This window comes from Molossus molossus, unplaced genomic scaffold (genome assembly GCF_014108415.1).
Source record: "Molossus molossus isolate mMolMol1 unplaced genomic scaffold, mMolMol1.p scaffold_m16_p_23, whole genome shotgun sequence".
NCBI classification, from domain to species: domain Eukaryota; kingdom Metazoa; phylum Chordata; class Mammalia; order Chiroptera; family Molossidae; genus Molossus; species Molossus molossus.
The window spans coordinates 14,785,957-14,810,483 of NW_023425359.1; the positions used below are offsets into that span (position 1 = coordinate 14,785,957).

The 24,527-nt window shown below is 43.6% G+C and overlaps 1 protein-coding gene across 1 annotated transcript in view; it reads right to left on the minus strand.

Annotated features, from left to right (window-relative positions):
• DNAH14 (dynein axonemal heavy chain 14) overlaps positions 1-24,527 on the minus strand; it is a 114,731-nt gene that overhangs the window by 42,963 nt on the left and 47,241 nt on the right. Inside the window, exons 17-25 of the mRNA XM_036277765.1 lie at positions 22,851-23,012; positions 20,630-20,821; positions 19,313-19,494; positions 13,762-13,870; positions 13,160-13,285; positions 8,774-8,868; positions 7,805-7,964; positions 4,254-4,385; positions 3,327-3,422 (exon numbers count right to left, since the gene is read on the minus strand). Coding sequence (XP_036133658.1) covers positions 3,327-3,422; positions 4,254-4,385; positions 7,805-7,964; positions 8,774-8,868; positions 13,160-13,285; positions 13,762-13,870; positions 19,313-19,494; positions 20,630-20,821; positions 22,851-23,012 — 1,254 coding nt within the window. The remainder of the gene's footprint in view (positions 1-3,326; positions 3,423-4,253; positions 4,386-7,804; positions 7,965-8,773; positions 8,869-13,159; positions 13,286-13,761; positions 13,871-19,312; positions 19,495-20,629; positions 20,822-22,850; positions 23,013-24,527) is intronic.

The following is a 24,527-nucleotide window of genomic DNA, read 5'->3' on the forward strand; positions in this document are numbered from 1 at the left end:
GTAGGTTTGCTTAACATTCTTAGCATTGGAAGATTCATCATTTTCTGATTTATTTTTCACACAGAAAATTTTGTATCATATTCAGGTTCTTTCTCTAAGAGAGATGATTAAACTTTTTCATCCTAGATTCACCGACCAGCCCAGAGGAGCGAATGCATTTCTGAAGTTACGCTGATGGGATGAATCACTGTTCAACTATCCCTAGGCTGTCAGTAGGAAACATATTTTCATGAAAAGCTGATAAAATAATTTTCTCAAATTGCCACTTCTCTTGCTCACGAACATGCGGTGAATCCTTATGGAAATGATCGCCGGGGACACAGTCGAGTTTCGGTCGTGCCAACAAGAACCTCCACAAGCTGGCCCCACCCCCTTTCCAACTTCATCTTCTTTCCAGTAATATTCCACTTCAGCCAGACCGATTTACCCAGGTCTCCTAAAGAGTTCTTACATTTTCTTGCCTCTCATATTTTGCCTACATCCTCCCATATACCTGGACTCCTCTCTTAAAAGGTTACGCCCAGCCAGTGTGGCTCAGTGGTTGAGCGTTGACCCATGAACCAAGGGGTCACCTGTTCGATTCCCACTCAGGGCTTATGCCCGGGTTGTGGGCCAGATCCCCAGTGGGGCGCATGCAGGAGGCGGCCAATCGATGTTCTCTCTCATCCCTCTCTCTCTCTCTCCCTCTCCCTTCTTCTCTCTCTAAAATCAATAAAGAAAAAAAAAAGGTTATAAATCCTAGGCATTCTTTAAAATTCCTGTCAACTCTTAGCCATTATGAAATCTCAGTCTTGTCAAATCCACACCAATGTACTGTTTATAACACTCATTTGAGAAGTACTTATAAATTGCCCAGTACAATCTCCTGGGTTGTGGTCATATAGTCTTTTTTTTTTATCCTCACCCGAGGACATTTTTCCATTTTTTGTACAGATAGTGTGGGAGAGAGAGAGAGGGAAACATCGATGTGAAAGGGCACATCGAGTGGCTGCCACCCACACGACCAACCAGAGCCGGGGACAAACTGCAACCGAGGTACGTGCCCTTAGCGGGAACCGAACCCGGGTCTCTCCAGACCACAGGCGGACGCTCCAACCGCTGAGCCAAACTGGCCAGGGCAAAGGTTTTCATGTCTTCTCAAAATCCAGAAGACAGGGGTTAGCATGGAGACTTGAACATGTTCTGTACACATAACTGTATATACAAAAATGTGCTTATTGAATATAGTTTGTGATTTGTAATTTCTCCACTTATTTTTAAGATGTTATACTGATGAAAATACCTATTTAAAAAAATATAAAAAAATATATATACATGTGTATATATATATACACACACACACGCACACACTCACTAGCAACTTTTGGCATGATTACTCCTATTCCTGGTTCACCTGTAATACTTATTCAGTTGTTTACTCTTTTATATATCATGTTGTTCTGTTTTCTCGCTCATTTCCATTTTGATGACTCTGAGAAAACTCCTCCCTTGCTACCATGACCTAGTGAGTTATTTAAATATTAAAGTGTAGGGCCTACTGATTTAATTAATTAAACACATGAAGTTTTTATTATGTGAAAGGCACTGTGCTCCCCTAAGGCAATATTTTTAATGGATGCTCATGTAATGCAACACGTTCTGGCTTTGTCTATCTACCCCCAACTCCTTAGTTTTTTTCCAGAAATATTTTTTATCCTAGGTCCAGGTGAACAAATACCAATTTTTAAAATGGGAGAGGAGAAAACTTCAATGAAGGCCTTAAAACCAATGCAGCTAACTACTACACTCAGTTTTAAAATATGAGAGTAAAAATATTCATTTTAAATATACTCAAGTTCAATCAGTTCAATTATTAGACATTTCTCATGAAGCCTGTGGTTGAGAGCTGGGAGGGAATGTGGAGGAAATGTAATTCTGACTGGAATTCACAATTTACCTTTTTCTTGATAACCATTTAATAATAACACAACCAAAAGAACAATATTATAAATAAATGCTTATTGAATAAATAAAAATACTAAAAACAAGCAAAAAATCATGGACATTAGAAGAATTGAGTAAAATACCTTCAAAAAATGTCCAGTACTTTTTATAGATCTGAGTTTGCAAGAAATACCTATGGAGTCAGGCAGGTAATATAAATGCTTGAAGTAGGCTTAGGTCTTATTCTAGCCTAGTGAGAATACTAGCCCAGAGTTGCTATATCTTCTGAATTTTCAAGAGAAGGCAGAAATTCAATTTTTAAATGAAATCCCCAGATTTAAAAAATATGACAGCTTCTTCAAACTGCAGGGGTAGGGAGAAAGACCACAGGGGCCAAAGAAAGGCAGTCACTGGGCTGACTCTGTCTCTGGATCGCCATCTCTGAAGACCTTATCCACTCTCAAAAGGTATGTGACAGGGCTTGATGATCTCAATTCTAGTTCTAGTTCTCATAATGATAATCTATTTTAATTTAAAGAATAACCATGTCTGTCCGGCTGGTATGGCTCAGTGGTTGAGCATCGAGCCATGCACCAAGAGGTGGCTGGTTCGATTCCCAGTCAGGATATATGCCCAGGGTGTGGGCCAAATCCCCAGTGGGGGGCATGCAGGAGGTGGCCAGTCAATGTTCTCTCTCATCGATGTTTCTATTTCCCTCTCACTTCCTCTCTCTCTAAAATCAATAAAGAGCCCTGGCTGCTTTGGCTCAGCGGTTAGAGCGTCGGCCTGCGGACCAGAGAGTCCCAGGTTTGGTTCCTGCTAAGGGCATGTACCTTGGTTGCAGTTTGTCCCTGGCCCTCAATGGGGTCGTTTGGGTGGCGACCCCTCGATATGCTCTCTCACGTCGCTGTTTTTCTCTCTCTCTTCCTCCTCTCTCCCTCCCACTCTGTCTGAAGATAAATGCAAAAATGTCCTTGGGTGAGGATAAAAAAAAAAAAAAAAAAATTAAAAAAATAAAATCAATAAAGAAGAAAAAAATAACCATGTCTTTACAAAGCAACAAAGTAATTGATATAAACAGGTTAAACACAGTTTTTACAACACAAATGGATACTGAGTAATTCGTTGATAGGCTAAAGTTATAAATAGCTCCTGGGAGAAATTTGGTAAAATGCTAAATTAATATATTATTAACATAACAATAATTAATATTATTGTTTTATTATATGGCAGGTATTAAGACCTTTACATTTATATTATTTAAATATAATTAATCTTATCTTCATTATTATCCTCATTTTATCTTAAACTGATAAATTCTACGGAGATAATGATTTTCTCCTGATCTTTTTGGTCTAGTTCATAAAGGTGTTGACAGTTTAGCAAGTTACAATATTTCTTACCAGCTGCAATCCTCTTTGTTTTTCAGCCAACCTTTGCCGTGCAATTTTTAGAACGTTCTGAGCTTCAGCTACTTGGATTTGTTTAGGGCCCACCAGCTTAAAGAGAAATGTCACAACATTTCAGTGTTAAAGAAGGTCAAGTTCACTTTTTAAAATGCCACTTATGTTAAAAATAAACAACATTCAGAAGTGTCAAGTCTTTTTTTTTTTGGTAAGTGCCCCTAGTGGGAACTGAACCTGGAACTCTCTGCAGAGGGAATGTAAGCTGGTTCGCAGGCTGACGCTCCAGCTGCTAAGCAAAACCGCCCAGGGCAAGAAGTGTCAACTCTTAAAATGAAGTTTCCTAGAATGACGTGTACAAAAGAAATATAAAGTAGTTTAACATGGTAAAACAAATTAAAACAAAGAAATAATAGCGCCCAGCTGGTGTGGCTCAGGGGTTGAGTGTCGACCCATGCACCAAGTGGTCACTGGTTCGATTCCCAGTCAGGGCACATGCCCAGGTTGTGGGCCCGATCCCGGGAGGAGGGGCGTGCAGGAGGCAGCCAATCGATGTTCTCTCTCATCGATGTTTCTATATCTCTCTCCCTCTCCCTTCTCTCTCTCAAAATCAATAAAGAAAAAAATAAATTAAAAAAAGAAAGAAAGAAATTGATCTCTCTCTCTCTCTCTCTCCCCCTCCCTAAATTAAAAAAATAAAAAAACCCAACAAAACAAAACAATAGCATAGTTGCCATAAAGAAAAGGATTTGACAGGAGTACTTGATATCTGTGTGAATTACCATGTCTGGTTAAAGCGTTTTTCACTAGGCATTCTTTCCATAGATGTTCATTTGAGTATTGTTAAAGAAAAATGATTTCTGGATATTTAGTCCCTGTGATGTGTCAGTTCCAAATTGTTTTGGACAGGAAGGAGGAAAAGCATACCTTCTGCATTTCATTGTAGTCATTCAAAGCTATAATCCACTCGCAAATGGAACAACAAGCAACAGACACTAGAGCAATCTTTTGGGGGTTGAAATCGGGTATGATTAAAATTTTTTTCAGTTTCGTGAAAACCTAGAGAGAATACAGTTGACGAACTATATGAGAAATAAATACTGTTGAAGTTTTCCTCAATCTACATTAGCACGAAATTTTATTTCATATAAGAAACACCCAACTACTCAACAGTAGAATAAAGTCACACACCCATGTACAAATTGGCTGTAGCTCAGGGACCAATACTTTCAAAGAGGGGACTAGCCTCTGTAATAGATGTCTTGTTATTGCTATCATTGTCACAATAGCTTTGCTCTAGTTTTTTTTTTTTTTAAAGGAACTCCATTTTAAAATAAAAATAAAATAGGTAAACTTTCTGGTGTACATGGAGGTCTGAGGTCTTCCTGTGCACCTCAGTGCGAGGTGAGTGGGAACACCATCTTCTACCTTCTGTTCCCCAGAGAGATACTGGCAGCGCACAGTCCCTACTCAAAGGTCTAGCTAGTCAGTGATGGTGGTGTGGCCTGGGGCACATGGGCTCATGGAGGATATCCCCCAGCTTTGTGGTGTCACATGCCATTAGATCCACTTCATCTAACGGCACAGTCTAGTTTAGAGATAGATATGTAGTATTTCTCATCTATTTGTGGGAACCGTAATCAGAAAAAATCTTTCTCAGATCTCTCCTCCTTTCCTGTCCAATCAGGCATTTTCTCTCTTGCCTGAAAGAACAGAACCATTTTGCTGAATGATTTAGATGGCAGGTGGTCCATTCTCAATTATTGTTGGTGTTCTTATTATCACATAAAATACTGTTAGGCTTTTAATCACTTCTTTAGATGAGCTATTATTTTTAGCTTGAAAGATCTATTTAAACAAACCACAGGGAATCCTTTTTGCCAAGAATGCTTCAGAGAGAGAAGTTGTTGCAGTTCATTCATGAATACTAAGGATATCAACACTAACATTCTGCTAAAAATAATTCACCTTGTACAGATACTACCCTATATGTTCTCAGAGCACAGATCATCATTGTTACTAATCACTGATATTATTAGCTATTTAATGTCTGTCTTCCCTGTTACAATGTAAGCTTCATAACATCAAGGAGTGAACTAGTCTTGTAAACTATCATAATGTCTCTTACAAGGAAGATGCTCCACAAATATTTACTGAATGAGTTAATGTCCTTCAGCCTAGGACAGGCCATGCACATGTCTACAGATCCATGTGTTCTTCCCCTAAACTTAGCTCTTAGCTCAGCTCCTATATAATATCTTAGTTTTGATATTTGTCCAGCCTCTAAACACTATCCAGTTCCTCTTCCACAATTTTAGGTATTTGTTATGGCAACAACCACTTCTTGGTACCAAATTCTGTATTCATTTCCTGTGGCCATGGTAGCACATTACCACGAACCGGGTAACTTAACAGCAATTTCCTCTCTGGAGACCAGAATCCGAATCGAGGTGCAGATACAACGGTCTGCCCTCTAGGGGCTTCAGGGGAGAATCTGTTCCTCGCCTCTTCCAGCTTCTGGTGGCTACAAATGTCACTGGGATCGTGGCCTCATCAGTGGCATTTGGCTTTTCTATACTTCAAGCCACAGTGCCAGGGTCCAGGACCTTGCACCACTCTGCCCACCCTGCCCTTCCCCTTGCTCGCTGTCCAGCACGGCCTGGCCCACTCCGCACCCACGCCACTGCTGCCTCGGCACTCTGGCCCTGCTGGTCTGCCTCGAAGTCCTGCAGGAGAGCCACCGTCTTCTGCATTAATCTGCTCCAGCGAAGCTCTTCACTAGGTGCCCAAACTACTTTGTTTTCTTTCAAGTTTTCCTGTGCTCCAATCAGTCCGCCATCTCTCCACGTACATCCCTGCTGTCAAGTGCTCAGAACAGTGTCTGGCACATGTACCGAAACAGAGCACACAAACATCAGTCTCGCAGAGCAGGTTCATGGTGGTGACACAGGAAGATCTCGAACGTAACTCCTCCCAAACCTGCAGCGGCCTCTGCAACACGGGTCCCTAAAAGAGCCCAGCTACCCGAGTGACTTCCCTGACGGGCAAGAGAGAGACAGTCCACCCCGAAACGGGCAGCAGAGACAGACACAGTCTCGCTGTAAACCCCTTCCTCGTGTGGCTAATAGAAGAAAGAGGAGAGAGAAATGTTGGAGAGGACGTAGAGAGAAGGGAACCCTTGGGCACTGTTGGTAGGAATGAAAACTGGTGCAGCCACTATGGAGAACAGTAGAGAGAATCCTCAATAAATTAAAAACAGAACTACCGTATGATCCAGCAAGTCCACCTCTGAGTATTTAGCCGAAGGAAACAAGAACACGAACTTGAAAACATACACGCACCCCCAGGTTCACTGCAGCACATGCACAATAGCCAAGACAGGGAGGCGACCTGAGTGTCCCATGATGAGTGAATGGGTAAAGCAAATGTGGTACATATAGAAATATTACATTAAGCCATTATAAAGAAGAAAATCTGCCCGGCTGGTCTAGCTCAGTGGATTGAGTGTCATCCCATGGACTGGGAAGTCTCAGTTCCATTCCCTGTCAGGGCACATGCCCGGGTTTTGGGCTCGATCCCCAGTCAGGGGTGTGCAGGAGGCAGCTGGTCCATGTTTCTCTCTCACATCAATGTTTCTCTCTTTCTCTCCTTTCCTCTCAATAATAATAATAATAATAATAATAACTAAAAAATATTAAAAAAAGAAAAAGAAGGAGGTCCTTCCATTTATGGTAACATGAATGGCCCTTGCGGGCATTATGCTAAGTGCAGTCAGTCAGACAGAGAAAGACAAATACTGTATAATTTCATTTATATGTGGAATCTGAAAAAAAAAACAAACCCAAAAAACAAAATCCATAAATACAGAAAACAGATTGGTGTTTGCCAGAGGAGGGGGGCTGGGTGTGGGTGAAATGGGTGAAGGGGGTCAAGATTCTAGTTATAGGTAAGTAATTCCTGGAGGTGTAATGTACATGATGCTGTATATTTGAAAGTTGTTAAGGGGATAGATCTTAAAAGTTATCATCACAAGAAAAAAACATGTGGTGACTTACTATGGTGATCACTTTGCCATATATACAGACACTACATCATTATGCTGTATACCTTAAACTAATACAATGCTATGTGTCAATTATACACCCCAAAATCTCAGACACATTTATCCACTCATTGCATTTCATAACGTAATTCATTGCATCCAGAAAACCTTTCTCCCCCTACTGGCCTCTTCTCTGCCTTCATTATTTCAAGAGATTCTGAGATATGACATTTTCTGATTTCGGCGACATGTTGCTTTTCCTTGACACTTTCAGAACCTGTGACGTTCGGAGATGCAGCATGCTCTCTGATCTTTTCACTCTCTCCACTGTCTTCCCATTCTAATACAGAATTCTAACTTTAATACTTCTATTGACTCTTCCAGCTTATACACACGGATGTGTCACTTATGTATTAATTAGCGATTAACTTTTTACCTTCTGAGGTATGCTGTCCTTGTCAAGGTTAACCAACCTTTTTAGGAAACCAGTCTCTGAAAGGAGCAACTTTGCTGTGGTCCAGTTCGGTTTCTTTTGCAGGAGGATACAAACCGCGTTCATGACGGTCAGCACCAGGAAAGGGGGGCGCGTGTACACTCTGTAACAGATGGTGAACACCCGACCAACTCACTGAAAATCAAATGCACCCTGCGAACTATCTCAGAAGACAACACGTACAGATTTGTTACCAAGTATTTTGATAAGGAGAACAACTTGCCAATATATAGCTTTTTTCATTATTTGAGTATCTTTAAGAGTTGGGGTATCTTTACTATATGGGTATCTTTGCTTTAGGAAGATAAAATGCCTAAAACGTAAATCTGTGGACCACCTCAGTTAGAGGCTAATTCTCTTTGTTATAAAAGATTCTCTGCAGAGTTCTTTAAAGTAGGAACCGTCCTATTTCATCCCAGAATTGATTTCCCCATGACCACTGGGCAAGGGGAAGTGCCTCCCATAGTGCCACCTGGTGGCAATGGCCAGCAGCGCAGCATCGGCCGTGCGTTACCACAGGGCTCCACCTGCCTAAGCCTCAGCACACGCTGTCCACTTAGCTTTGGAACGCAGGTCAGGCATTTACATAACCACCGGGGCTTTTCCTCTAGTCTAGGCGACACGGTATTTTATCAGTTCTAAGCTGCACATTTTTACATCTCTGAGACTGTGATTCAGTTTATAACCAAGGACACATCATATAGTTTACCTGGTAGCATATAACACGGGTATGCCTTACAGTTGATGGTATCACAACATCGATTAGATACCGTTTATATCGTACATACTATAAAATTTAAAGAAACCAAGATGGGTAAAAATGACCATTTAAAAATGGAATATAGACTTAGTTGCTTTTGCTATGTATTTATTTATACTTTGTTCAGAGCTTTTCCAACTCACAAAACTCACCTCAGTTCAGAGATGTCGGCTTTATCCAGGGCTTTGAGCGCCACGGTCGCCTTGTTCACGGCAGGCAGCACACTGCTGAGCTCACTGGCGGTTGTCTGCAATCAAGGTAGAAGCCCCCAAACACATGTGCATGCGTCCAGCTGTGCATGTAAAGTTTTTATATTTTGAACTTGGAAAATATAATTTGACATTTTTATAATGCCCGTAACGTATGCATCTGCATGACTTAGGCATGCACACACGTTTATACTGTTGGAACTGTGTGTGATAGTCCTAAAGGTAGTCAGTCCCCAGCGAGACGTTGTCTGTGAGAAGCAAAAGACTCAATGTGGTAGAACAACGTTCAGCTCCGGGGGAATTCTTACCCAGCTACTCAGGTCTGCGCCCCTCGCCTGCCCCGGCCCCTGAGAAGCCCCGGAAAAAGCTCGGCCAATCCACTTGTAGGGTCATATGTTTTTCTTAGACTTGCAAAAGGAAGACGTTTTAACTTCAGTCAGTTAAGACAATTTCTCTCTACACTTTGCTCAGCCCTTCTCAGGTGACCTATGACGTCAGGTGGCACAGGAATGGTGGTGGACATTGCTGGGGTCTGGTTAAGGAGTTGAGCGAGGATTATACAGGGTGGGGCAAAAGCAGGTTTACAGTTGTGAGTACATGCAACAGAGTTTATTCCTGTATTATTATTTATTAGTGTGTCATTCTCCATACGAACAACTGGAAACCTACTGTTGTCCCACCCTGGACTTACACTGCTCACGGTCACTCTCTGTATAACTAAGTTGTTGCAAGCTATCTCCAATAGGAATGACTTCTAGAAATAATTCCAAAAAGGTCCAATTTTCCTGGTGACGTGACATTAAGGTTCAGCGCCAGAGGTCATATGATAAGGGAAACTTGTACCAAGTGCTCAGCTCTGTACGTGGGGAGTGGGGGAGAAACAAGGTTTATGAGGTAAGCATCTAAAATCGGGCTGTGGAGAAGCCTTCCACTTGTTGGATGTAGAAGATTGTAAGTACACGGTCAGATTTTCACTGGTACCCACACGAATGGCAGCCCAATGCTTACTGAGCATATTTGGCAGTGCAACATGTACAGTCTCGCCCACTTTGTTGTTGTTGATCTTCACCCAAGGATATTTTTTTCATTGTTTTATTATTTTTTTTATCCTCACCCAAGGACACTTTTCCATATTTTGTTCAGATAGAGTGGGAGGGGGAGAGAGAGAGAGAAACATCGATGTGAAAGGGACACATTGAGTGGTCGCCACCCGCACAACCCAACCAGGGCCGGGGACAAACTGCAACCAAGGTACGTGCCCTTAGTGAGAACCAAACCTGGGTCTCTCTGGACCACAGGCTGATGCTCTAACTGCTGAGCCAAACTGGCCAGGGCTTTTTCATTGATTTTTAGATAGAGTGGAAGGGCGGGAGGAAGAGAGAGAGAGAGAAACATTGATGTCAGAGAGACACATGGGCTGTGATGCCTCCTGCATGACCCGGCTGGGGCTGGGAATGGAACCTGCAACCCAGGCATGTGCCCTTGATCAGGAATCGAACCCAAGACCCTTCGGTCTGAGGGCCAACACTGTACATGATGAGCCAAACTGGTCAGGGCACAGTCCCTCTTTTTTTAAATCCTCACCTGAGGACATTTTTGCATTTATTTTTAGATAGAGTGGGAGGAAGAGAGAGAGAAACATCAATGCGAGAGAGACACATGCACTGGTTGCCACCCGCATGACCCCAACTGGGGCCAGGGACAAATCGCAACCGAGGTACATGCCCTTAGTGGGAACCGAACCCGGGACACTCTGGTCCACGGGCCGATGCTCTAACTGCTGAGCCAAACTGGCCAGGGCACAGTCACCCTTTTTGATGGGAGCTATGCACATAGAGTTTTCTAAAATCCCTGGGGTTTCAGGTGATAATCAAGATGTTTTGAAATGTCTCAAAGTAAGTGAGAAATTACATTCTTTATATAGATACATGTGAAAGGTATCTTATTTTTATAATTTTAATTGTTATTTACAAATAAATAATTAAGACAAAAATTTGTCGAATGTTAAACAAAAGTGACTGTGTGTCAAAATGAACAGAAATTAGGATCAAAATGTAATAAAAATTTTCAGACCATACCAAAAGCAGTAATTTACTAAGAGGAAAAACAAATTTAGGATAGAAGTAATGATCTGGTTCTTGGTCTGTTTAATAAATTAATAAAGAATGCATCATATGATCACATTGGAAAAAGTCAAGATTCTGGTGGAGTTTGCAAGAAATATTGACATAAATACATCTATAATGAAGACATTGATGGAAAACTGGTTGATGAATGTCCTCAATTCAAACAGTAGACAAGAAATCTTGAAATATCATTGCTGGTTACACCAAATTCCAAAACAATACTGATAAAAGTGCTCATGACATTATCAATGACGAGTTATGCAGTTGAAACTTTTTAAACTATCAAAATGAAAAACATGTTTTGATAAACTATACTAAAGGTTCTCTCATAAATGATATTACAAAATCATTATCAGATAAAGAAGCAGTCAGAGTATGCAGTGAAAAAATGCAGGAGAAAAGGATTATGGGGTGTGAAAGGTGGGTTGATTACTTAACATTACTGTTATTTTTCTAGAATTTTGTGATGTTTATAATAATTGTCAGCTTTAAAAATTTTGTATATTATTTGATTTCTTTCCTTATTCTAAATATTTGCTTTCATGGCTAGCTGTGAACTGGTAATTCTGCATTCTTTCAAAATAGATGGCCTCAAAATTATATAAGCTTTAGGTCCTATAAAATCTGGATTTACCACTAAGGCCAGATTAGCCCTTCTGGTATAGCCAAAACCAAGCAAAACAAAAATGCATTAATTCCTCTACCTCCATTTTCTTTTGGCCTAAAACATTCAAGACTGATATTAAGCTGTACACACTGAATATACTGGATAACTGTGCCCCTCGTGTGGTCGGCCTAGCAGAGGTCACTGGTTAACTCACGGTGACACTCACGTGGCCCCTGGAGGGAAGAGGGGATGTCCCACAAGTTGAAGGGGTGACAGTGGTGGCTTCCCCCTTCCCGAAATGCTCAGCATGGGAGGAAGTGTTGCGGTTCACACACATCCAGGGAATGTGCCTAAATGCCACCCAGCTTGGAGTAAACTGGCCCTCGGACAGGTCGCTGTGGAAGGTTTCTGAGAGCAGCCTGGATTACAGATGCTGCTGCTGCTGCTGCTAATAGAAGTGCAAGAGAAGAGAGAAAAACGCAGGCTGATACTCCTCTTATCCCTGGTATGAACTCTTCTTCGGCCATGTTCTAAGGTAAAAACAATGAGGATCTAATCAAACCCGACAAAAAGCCAGCCAGAAAATTACCAAAAGGACGATTTGAAATGTGTGTTCACATTCGCTGCACAAGAAATCTGGACATGCCGCAGCTCTGGGCTCTCCCTGTGCTTTGGGACATGAGCTAATGATAGTAGCTCAAGGATGAAATTTATAAATAAAGAAATATACACATATTGGGGGTACAGGCTTATATTTATCTATATATTTTAACTGATGGGGTTGCCTGATTAAAAACCTTGGCATATGCCCTGGCCGGTTTGGCACAGTGGTTAGAGCATCAGTCTGCGGACCAATGAGTTGTGGGTTCGATTCCAGTTAAAGGCATGTACCTTGGTTGTGGTTTGTCCCCGGCCCTGGTTGGGTTATGCCGGAGGCAACCAGTCGATGTGTCTCTCTCATATCAATGTTTCTCTCTCCCTCTCCCACTCTAACTAATGATAAATAGAAAAATATCCTGGGGTGAGGATTAAAAAAAACACCAAAATCTTTGCATATGAAAGACAGATGAAACTCCACTGTCCACCTCCTCTGAGCAGGAGAGGCTACCCATCAGACCAGGGATGAGCATTTGGTCACTTGCTACACCAGACTGGATCCTGCTGGGATTCTGACCGGAGCGTGTGGTCGGGAACTGGCCAGTTTGAAAAGAGAGAATTATTCAGTCCACAGACAAGTGACACACACCAGATACAATCCCGAGAGCTGCTTCGTCACCTGCAGGCGCCCCCTGGAGGCCGCGTGAATTTCTGACTTGAATGAGTTCCTGTTCACTGTCAGCAGAACGGGCTGATCTCTCCCTCCCTTACAGGTTTCTCAAGTACAAGGACCCTGTGTCCTCAAACCTCCTGTTTTCACGGACAGTGTCATACACATAGTAAGTGCTCGATAAATATTTGTTGGGATAACTATTCAAAGTATCCAAAGTTGGAGCACTATATATTTAAGAGCAGTTGGCCTGACCTTTTACATTTGGGGATTAGGGAGTAAATTTGCAAATCTCCAAGTGATTTTTATTGATTATATTTTAATTTTACCTGAGCATAATCTTCCACAATTCTTACTTCTTCTGCCATAATTTCTTCATCCTGTTTAACAAGCATCTGAACTTTCTCAACTACTTGTGAATCTTTCTGTAGTTTTTCCATTAAGATTTCTTTTTCCTAATGAACCAAATAATTCTTCTTAGCATAAATTTTAAGAGATATATCTTTTTAAAGAGAAATTCAAATAGCTCATTTTCTTATAAAATTGGTCAAAATCAACTTGCAATAGAGGTTAAGAGACTAACGAGGATGACTTTAATAAAGACCACTTCAGACCACACACAGAGTAAGGATAAGTAATGATTTTTAGAGCGCTTAGCAGCTTGCAAGTTACCACAGAACATTCCAGGTGGATTTGACTAATAACCATGGAATTCTTCTACGTGAGATTTCACAATTAGTCACATACCTATCATCACGTTTCAATATTAAAAGGTAACGATGCTAATATTTTGCTCTTGCGGTGGTTACTGTTTTCTTCATTTTGCAGGTAAGAACACAGACTAAGAGACCGAGCATCAGAGCCTTTGCTTTCAAACGCTGTTCTACCTTAAACTATAAAACCTTAAAGAGAAATTTCGAATGACACACACCTTGGTTTTTTGCTCTATCTGAGGGCCCACAACCAGGAGCTCCTCCTGCATCTCTGTCACTAGAGTGGTTGCCTCCAGGACCTTGGAGAGACCCATGGAGAAGCGATTCCTGAAGGGAGAAAGTGCAAAGAGGTAGAGTCTGTGAGGCAAGTACAGTGAATTAGCCCAGTAGACAGTATTGAGAGGTACAGGGTAGTGTAGTATATTAGCAGAGCAAGATACACTGATCGTGATCGGAAGGCAACATAATAAAGATATCAATTCTCCCCAAATTGATCTAGAGGCTTAATGCAATGCCTATCAAAATTACAGTTAGTTTGTTTTTGTAGATACAGTCAAGCTTATTCTAAAATTTATATGAAGCAGATAAGCTGGGATAATGAAAACAATTTTGAAAAAAGAATAAAGTGAGTGGAATCACTCTGTCGGACTGCAAGGCTGGTTATATGGTGACAGTAATCAAGATGACGTGGCCCGGCAGAGGGACAGACATGTAGATCAGTGGGACAGAAGACAGAACCCCGTAGTAAATCCACACAAGTATTCAAGTACTGTCAACTGTCAACTGATTTTTGACAACGGTGCACCAGGGGAAGAAAAGTATTTTCACAAAATGAACCTTGACCTGAACTCATACCTTATACACAAATGAACTCAAAATGTAAACGATAAAAGTATAATACTTTTAGAATTAAAAAAACTAGGAGAAAATCTTCGGGCATGAGGGCTTGGTGAAGAGCTCCTAGACATGACAAAGGAAACATAATCCATTCAAGAAAAAAACGGATACACTGGCTTCATCAGAACTAGAACCTTTTCTCTGTGAAAAACACTGTTAAGAGGATGATAAGACAAGTTACCAACTGGGATACAATATTTTTAATCCATATATCTGACAAAGGACAGATATTTAAAATATATAAAGAACTCCCCAAACTCAACAATGAGAGAAACCGAAAAGGCCATTTAGAAAACGTGCAAAGGATACGAAGAGACATCACATTGAAAAGGATGTATGCACCCTGGCCGGTTTGGCTCAGTGGTTAGAGTGTCGGCCTGTGGACCAGAGAGTCCTGGGTTCAGTTCCTGCTGAGGGCACATATCCTGCTGAGTTTGTCCCCACCCTGGTTGGGGTCGTGTGGGTGGCAGCCACTCGATGTCTCTCTCTCACATTGATGTTTCTCCTTTTCCCCCCATTGACGCCCCCCCCTCCCCGCCCTGTCCCCAGCTTTGCTGTCCATGTCCATTGGTCATGCATACATGCATGTAAGCTCTGTGGTTTATCCCCCTCTTCTGGGGATTGTCAGTCTGTACGCTACTTCCACGTCTCTGGGTCTACCCTGTTCTTCAGACTGTTATGTTCATTATATTCCACAAATAAGTGAGATCATATGATACTTGTCTTTTTCTGTTTGGCTTGTTTTGCTTAGGATAATACTTTCCAGGTCCCTCCATGTTGTCTCAAAGGATAAGAGATCTTTCTTTCTTACAGCTGCATAGTACTCCATTGTGTATATGTACCACAGCTTTTATTAAAAAATTTTTTTTATTTTTAATTCTCACCTGAGGACATTTTTTTCATTTTTTGTTCAGATAGAGTGGGAGGGAGAGAGAGGAAAAGAGAGAGAGAGAGAGCGAAATATCAATGTGAAAGGGACACATCGAGTGGCCGCCACCCGCACGACCAACCAGGGCTGGGGACAAACTGCAACGGAGGTACGTGCCCTTAGCGGGAACCAAACCCGGGGCTCTCTGGATGGCAGGCCGACGCTCTAACCACTGAGCAAAACCAGCCAGAGCCGTACCACAGCTTTTTCTCCATCAGTAGATGAATGGATAAAAATAAATATTTTAAAATCAGAAGACTCTAAATCTATTACTCAACAAAATTTTAGTCTCAACTCTACCAAGAGAGGGAATAAACACTGTGGAGCATTTTAATTTTTTTGTTGTTGTTAATCCTCATCTAAGGATATTTTTCCACTGATTTTTTTTTTTTTTAAGATAGAGTAGTGTGTGTGGGGAGAACATCTATGTGAGAGAGACACATCGATTGGTTACCTCCCATGCTACTTTGACCAGGGTTGGGGATCAAACCTGCAACCCAGGTATGTGGCCTTGACCAGGAATCCAACGCTCTAACTACTGAGCACACTGTCAAGGGCCTGCGGAGCATTTAAAAAAAACTAGAAGATATGGTTCCTACTTCTTGGACTTTCAAAATCTAAAAGAACATTGTCATCTGTGCCCTTTGAATGGTCAATTACATAGATATTTTCAGCATTTTATTCTTTGATCTAACTCTGGGACAGATCTTCAAAACTTTTCATCTGGCTCACTACAATGACATTCAAACCTTTGTTTTTATTCTTGTATCTCTCCAATTTATTCCCCACTCTAATCTAATACCAGAATGATCTTCCTAAAATACAAGTCTACTTAATTAATCATCTATCTAAACACTTATTTGTTGTGTATTTACATCAGACACTGCTTAGCATTTAACTCATAAACATATCATCCCCAAGAAGTAGGGGCTATTAAAAATAAAATGGTCTCGCCCTGGCCGGTTTGGCTCAGCGGTTAGAGCGTCGGCCTGCGGTACTGAGAGACCCGGGTTCGGTTCCCGCTAAGGGCACGTACCTCGGTTGCAGTTTGTCCCCGGCCCTGGTTGGTTGTGCGGGTGGCAGCCACTCGATGTGTCCCTTCACATCGATGTTTCTCTCTCTCTCTCTCCCTCCGCTCTATCAGAACAAAGGATGGAAAAAATGTCCTCGGGTGAGGATAAAAAAAAAAAATAAAAAAGTCTCTCTTATTTTTTTATCCTCACCTGAGGACTTTTTTTTTTTGTATTTATCTTCAGATAGAGAGGGAGGGAGAGAGGGAGGGAGGGAGGGAGGGAGGGAGGGAGGGAGGGAGGGAGAGAGAGAGAGAGAGAGAGAGATTTATTGATGTGAGAGAGACACATCTACTGGTTGCCACCTGCACGACCCCAACTGGGGCCAGGGACAAACCGCAACCAAGATACATGCCCCTAGCGGTGAGCGAACCCAACCCCTTAGCCTAACTGGCCAGGGCAAAATGGCCTCTTTTAAAAATAATGTTTTTATTGATTTTTCAGAGAGAGAGGAAGGGAAAGAGAGAGAGAGAGAAAAACATCAATGTGAGATAGAAGCACCAATCCGCTGCCTCCTGCACGCCCCCTACTGGGGATCGAGCTTGCAATCCAGGCCTGTGCCCTGACCGGGAACCTAACCGGGACCTCTCAGTCCATGGGACGATGCTCAATCCACTGAGCCACACCGGCCGGGCTAAAATGATCTATTGAAGGAAAAACTGGACAACTGAAGCTCAGTTCCCAGTGGAGCGCACACTTGAGACAGGCAATATGGGCTTTAAGTGTGATAATTCCCCAGAAAGGTAACTCCCATTTAAACAGAACATTTAATTAAGAGGTTTGGGGTGGGGAAGAGACCCAAACCGCATAATTAACCCTTTCCATTTTTCCTTCTCCCATGCCTAACCCTGGGAAACTGGGCTACTGAAACTTGTGAGTAGAGCTGGGGACTTGTGACCTAGTCCCCTGCTACCACCCGGCTACAGACAGATATGAGCAGTTATGGATATTGATGACAGTGATCATGCATATCAGGTGACAACTCTTAAGGTGGTCCTGGTATGACGCACACATCAGAGAGCGGGAGATGTTCTAGGATAGTACAAAGTATACAAGGAAGACACTGCTGAGCCACCCCGGGGCATGTCTGGGTACAGGGTGTGGACAAGGCATGGGGAAGCTGGAAAAAGGATGATGGGGTTATGACAGGGACGGGTCACACCAACTGAAGGCCTGGAATGGAGAGCAACAACCCGGGGGGGTTGGCAGGGGTACCTTAGAAACCCAGAGGTTAGAGGTGGAAGGAGGGTCCGCTTGCTTCTCTGCCTCTCATCTATAGAGCAGCTGGCCAACTGGCCCGGCCTGCAGTCAGCACCCTCAATTGAACACTGCCCGACAAAAGTCTTAGTCTAAGGACTTTCAAATGCCTCCCAGGAGCCTGAAAAGCCTTCACTTACAAAATAGAGTAAAAAGAACTTTCCGAACCAGTATGATTCCTTTTAGCTCCACTGTATTCCAGGCTATACAACTGCTCTAAATTTAACTGATGCTGAACCTGCCTTGTGCCCCCCCCCCCCGTGCCTGTGAACAAAAACGCAGTAAAATTAGACCCTGACCCCCTTTAGCAGAAAGCTGCTGTTGAGGGTGCACGACTTCTTGTGTACAAGTCAGGCCTACACTTGTCTACCACACACAAACCCTCCAGTGTCAGTGGTGATAAAATGTCATTGTGCCCTGGCCCGTTTGGCTCAGCGGTTAGAGCGTCTGCCCTCAGACCAAAGGGTCGCAGGTTCGATTCCGGTCAAGGGCACATACCTCAGTTGCAGTTCAGTCCTCGGCCTTGGTTGGGGGTGGTGCGGGAGGTAACCAATCGATGTGTTTCTCTCACATCGATGTTTCTCTCTCTCTCTTTCCCTCCCACTTTATCTGAAGATAAATGGAAAAATATCCTAGGGTGAGGCTTAAAAAAATATGTATCATTGCCTTGGGCCTCCTGCTGGCATTTAAGACAAAGTCTGTGTGACAGCCAAGGCCTCTTGAGGCACCTGGATTAGTAATATTTTTGACTGGCCTGGCTCCAGACAGGGAGCCTGAGTGTGGTTTATCCTCCAAGCGGAGTCTTAGCCGCGGCCACGCTCCTCCGACGCTGCCTGAGACGAGCGGACTGGATTTGGTCCAAGGCCCCATCAGTGCGGCTGGTTAGCTTATCTGACAGGGTGGCCTATTGCTTCTTAGCTGGACACTTGACAGGTCAGAAGAAGCAGCTGGGGGGACAGCTCCCCCATGGCACCTTCCGGGCCTCCACCTAGGACACGAGGGCCAAGGGTTACCTGCAACTGACCCACGTCTCGGCAGCACAGCCTGTGATCCCCGGGAACACGAGCACGGACAGGTAGCGCGGACACGCCGTCTCACCTCCCTGTCTTCCTGGGAGGCTGTCAAGAGACTGGTTCTCAGTGTCTCCGGGGTTCTGCCTCATTTCCTCCCCTCTTCCCAGGCACACTGGAGGCTCTGACACTGCTCGGCAGCAGCGGGACACGGGCTCCTCAGAAGGGTCCCACTCTCTGGGTTGCGGTCATCTGGAGAATTTCATTTTGCGGCAGTTCCGAGGGGTCAGGGACCTGGGGAGTGACGTCCCCAGCTTCCACGGTGTGTAGTGATACACTGTTGGCCTCTAACAAGGGCTCCCTGCTGCTTTACTGGCTGAATCTGTCAGCCCCGCCTTGACAGGGGAGCCCCTGCATGCCTGTCCCAGGGACACGGCTCCCTGACCCCTTCACCATCTCCTGCACTTTTGTCTGCTCCTCCAGGGCGGAGGCGGATTTGGTCCCACTGCTCTGTGTTTGTCTTTATAAATAAAAGCACCAATGCAAAACATATATAAGCATACATATCTAAATAAGTATATATTCTGATTTGGTCTTCAAGTCTTACCTCTTTGTTTGCATTTCTTGCTCGCGTGATCTCAAAATGTGCGCAAATGTGTCCATGAATCGCAAGTAGCTCCTGGGGGTGACGTAGTAATGCCTTCTGGTTTTTTGGAAGAACTTTGTGCTCAGGTTTTCTACGCTCTTGTGGATTTGGACACATGTTGGGGCAAGTTTTTCTTTCAAGTTCTGAAAAATAATTTTTAAGAATTAAGAGAAAGCAATCCAAATATACATCAAGAGAGAGAAAACGGAGCCCTGTGAATAACCTGAAATAGTTTATCATTCGTGAGATGCGGAGATGTAGAAAAAGGCCCTGGATGAATGGGACCAGGAATATTTGAGTTTTCATAGTTGGCATAGTGTTAGGGTGAACGAGGCAACAATATGGCTAATGATCAACGACATGCCAGACCCCTTCCACTAGGCTGACCCTCATTTCTGCTCGGCCATCCAAGGATCTAGGGAACCATTGGCAATGGCCCATGTTTATGGTGCTTTATCTCTATTCTTTCTTCCTTAAAGTAGGTTATCAATAGCAGGATACTCAATTTCCTTGAGTAAAACAAAGCTGCACAAAGGTAAGGCCTCAGAGGATATACAGATATATAGGTGAGCAAAAGACGGGTGGAAGAGAGTCCCCCTTGCTTAGAGAATTGTGACTTAGACATGATCTAGTCCTAACTACCTATCTCCAGGCCAAGTCTGGCCAACCCCCTGGTCACTTTGAGGCCAGCTGCCTTTTCTTCCTGGTTCCACCCTGTCTCGACCGTTTGGCCTTTGCTTTCCTTGGACGAGTGAGGTCCAGGCCCCTTGCTAGGCCCCCACGGAGCTCCGGCCTCCACACACTCACAGCTTCTGTCGCTACCCCTCGGGGGCTTCAGTCGAATCACTCTACAAGATTCTTACTTTCTTGTGGCTCATAAGCTCTCAGCTAATTTTGTGTGTGACCTGGGCTCTGGTTTCTTTGCAATTCTGCTGCTGCAGCCAAGCCAGAGAGACTGAGTGGGAACACCCAGAAGCCTGCGGCGTTCTTACCATGGGATCTTCCCTCATGAAAACCTGCTGTTCACCAGGGGGGCAGAAGAATGATGAGACCCAGACAGTGAGGAACCTGGCATCTCTGAAATAAGGTGAATTAGGGGGCGAAAGAGGAACATGATGAAGACAAATGCTTGACGTAGTTTACTTTGGCCTGGAGCTGCCTGTTTTTGTCCAGCGAGGGTTCGTAGCTATTCAGAGATGTGATGCGGCCACATTCTGTTAACAAACTGAAACCTTCCTTTGCATTATTATTTTTCTTTTAAAAAGAAGTTATACTTACCTTTCTGTTCTCTAAGTTCACCTTTTCCCTTAAGAAAGAATTAGCTACAACAAGGAGAGCTTCTTCCGGCCACCTCTCATACCAGTCGATTGTGCAGGCGCTAATCATAGAAGAATATATTCTACAATTCTGCCGGAAATTAGGTCCTGCAGGACTCACGAGCATAAAAATATGCAAATTTTTATGTATTTTCTGAAAATTAATGAAAATATACGCTGTTAAAATGTAATCCATTGCTATGAAAAATATATCCTATTGAAATTCCATTTAAAACCTGTTTCGATTCTTTCCTTAATGAGAAGACTGGAGGCTGGTCCAGGTGCACTGATTACCTGCCGTAACCAGAGCCCCCTCCAAGGGAAGGGCGCGTCCCCCAAGCAGCCAGGCTCTGCTCCAGGTCACCCCATGCTCTTGGCATGGACTTGGTATGGGGAGATATGGGACTAACATTCCTTGTATAAACCAACTCTTTCAAGGGGTTCTGGTGCTAGAATTAAGTTCAGTAGGGGACCTTATATCAGATGGTGATGGGTCTAACCACTTAACTCTTTCCTCTGGGGTGCTGTGCATTTGAGGCCCACAGAAACCCAAAGTGAGAAATGGTCAGATGAATTAAAGCTGAAAGACCACAGAGAGAAACAGGGACCAATGTTGTGGGTCGAGCACCAGGGAGATATTAAGAAACTACTACAGCGGAAGGATTTGAGCTAAGAAATATTAGACCGTACACACTTTGGCAGGTCCTAGGCAAAGTGCTACTTCCTACGACGTGTGCCTGTATCCCTTCCCCACACAGGACCGGGGCGTATGGCTGTTGCTGGTCTTGGCTTCTTGGAAGGACTGGCCATGGGGCACAGATTCCATCATCATCTCCACACGTCACTTTATAAAAAAATCACATCACCGAAAGCAGCCTCAGGGGTGGTCAATATTCCTTTTAACTCAAAGAGTTCACCTTGTACAGAGTGATGAACCTTTGAGTATCAAGCAACTGATTTTGCCAAACAGTGTGTAAAGTGGGGAGAAGGCTGAAGTGTACAATTTCCCCCTTTTTGTCTCCAAAAACTTCATAAAAGCAAATTAAACTGCTCAATGAAAAATTCACATCATACAGTAATGTTTAAATTAAAAGTGAAACTACCTCTCTCTGCTTTACCCATTCCCAACTCCTACCGGCTGTCCAGTGCTAACAGCTTCAAGTGTGCCTTCACTATTTATTGTTCCAAGATGCTTCAAATCAGTATTGCAAGACACTTAAAATCCTTTTATGTGATTAAAATCATTTCTAACTGGGATTCTTGGCTTATCTTTTATTTCTGGAGTGCACTCTTCTCCACCTTCCAAATCAAAACTTCTTAACAAATTAAAATCTACTGGATGAACCACCTGGTAACAAGGTCTAGGGTGCCGCGAGTTTTCAGGGTGACTGCTAGTCTCCTTTCCACTATCGCATTTTAAAACACGACCCAATCCAAGCATCCATTCGCATCATACTGTTCTCTCCCAACTGGGGATTCTATTTCTGGAACTTTCTACACCTCCTTCTGTGCAATGTATCTGTTGGGGAGCGGAGGGTTGCCCAGTTTTCAAACGACTCCATGAGAGGTAGAAACTGGCACGAGAAATAAGATGACCTGCGTTACTCCCCAGTGACTACTTTGGTTTGGGTAATCGTCCTGATCTGGTCACTAATCAGTGACTGGTTAGTCACTGGTCAGTCATACGCCTTAAAGGCACAGAAAGCCGAGGTCACGGGTCCGTTTCTCTCTCACACTGGTCCTCTCACACACAGCCACCCCACTGCTGAGCTCATTCTGAACATCACCTGGTCTTCTGGCCAATTTCCTTCTGTGCCCAGCGCCCCCTGGCTATTTCAAAGGGATTCAAAATTATTGTTTCTTACCTCTCCACACTTATCACCAACATGACTGAAATAAACCTCCTTGGCTGGGAAGGAATCTCAGTGTAAGAAGTCATCTTGGGACCTCATCTGTCACTACCTTTTTTTAAGTCACAGCTAGCGAGGCCCTGATCTCTGCTCATCTTTGACGTAAGACCATTGTGTGCCCATATGAGAGATGGGAGTCATTATTTTAGCTTTAAAAACTCATATGAAGAACTAAAGAAACTACCCAACTTGAAAATCATGGACAGAGCGATAAGCGTAGTCTACTTTGAACCTAACATGACAATTTGATCAGGCCGGTCCACAGAAAGGTACCTTTTGGAAGAACGAAAGTACAGTTTGCCTACTGTCAGTGTGCTCGGTCAGCTCAGCCAGAGATCTAATCTTCAGCGTGAGAGAGTTCAGCTCCTCGTTTTCAAATATGTCAGGTACTTTTCCCAAGTTGAGAATGCTGTTCAAATCTTCCAAAAATGCCTCCTTAGGCGAAACATACATTTAATCAGAAATGAGTAAATCATTCATGTATTCTACTCTAAACACATCAAGCAATAGTGTTTAAGGAGAATTATTATTATTTTTTAACTCAACCTCTTACTCCAAACCCATCAACCACCCCACCCCACCCCCAGAGTTAAATAAGCTTCGTTCATCCATCCACTGTTTGAAGCAGTCGAGGAACAGGCATTTGGTACTGACAGTGTGGTGGCACCTGATGACATGTGCTGGGTCAGGGGGTACAGCAGGGCGGGCACGGCCAGGGGTGGAGCAGGGACTGTGCCTCGTGCAGGTTACAGAAGACCTCACCACACCTGCTCTCGAGTGTGTGCTGCACAAACCAGGATTATTTCCCTTAACCAGGTCCATCCCTATCAAGGGCTCTAAATCAACTGGAAAAGGTGACGGAGGAGAAAGAGTGGTGGAAACAATCTCTACCAGAGGAGTTGCATAAAGTACGAACATTTGGTTCTGAGAATAAATCTAAGCTTTTTATTTATCCTCACCTGAGGACATTTTTCCATTTTTTGTTCAGATGGAGAGGAAGGAAGGAAGGGAGGGAGGGAGGGAGGGAGGGAGGGAGGGAGAGAGAGAGAGAGAGAGAGAGAGACATCGATGTGAAAGGGACACATCAAGTGGCTGCCACCCGCACAACCCAACCAGGGCCGGGGACAAACTGCAACCGAGGCACGTGCCCTTAGCAGGAACCGAATCCGGGTCTCTCTGGACCACAGGCCAATGCTCTAACCGCTGAGCCGAACCGGCCAGAGCAATCTAAACTTTCTTTAAAAAAAAAAAAAGGAAGCATTCTTTGCTTTACTGACTCCTCAGGGTCCTCCTCAGACACTCACAGGTTTCTGGCATTTCCGCCCGGTGAGGATGGGCAGAGACCTGGTGGGACAGTCTCCAGCAGAGGCCAACAGGAGTGACAGGGGCCAGCTGCTTTTCCTGTCTCACCCAAGCATGATGGAGAACCCCCACAGCTCATTCAACACACTCATCATCATCCACTTGTGAGGTTAGCTCAGTTATTCCACGGTATTGCTGCCTCCACATCCATTTTTTTGGCCAGTCTGCGGGGGCCTGAAATTGACACCAGCCTCCTCTTGCAGGTACAGCCGTAGCCCGCGGAGTCACAACCAATGTAAGTTCCTGACATGACTTCCCACCAGCGCTTGTGATCGACAGTCTCCCCAGCCTTCCAGCGCCTGTATGCTTTATATATCCTTTAGATAAGACCCCATGGAGCTTACCAAAACCCTACTCTTTGGGTTTGAATTGACCAATCTGACCCTAGCTCCAAAACCCCAAAGCGAGAGGCCCAGAATCAGGAGAAAAAAACAAGGTGAGAGTTTGAATAATACTAATAACTATACTTGTCTGGATCATAGGTAACAATGTTTCCTTGAAATTTTGCCACAAAGTAAATATAATCTAATTATGGTTTGGCCGTGGAAGGGTGTAACTTATGCAAAATAACATTTTAAAAAGTTGGGT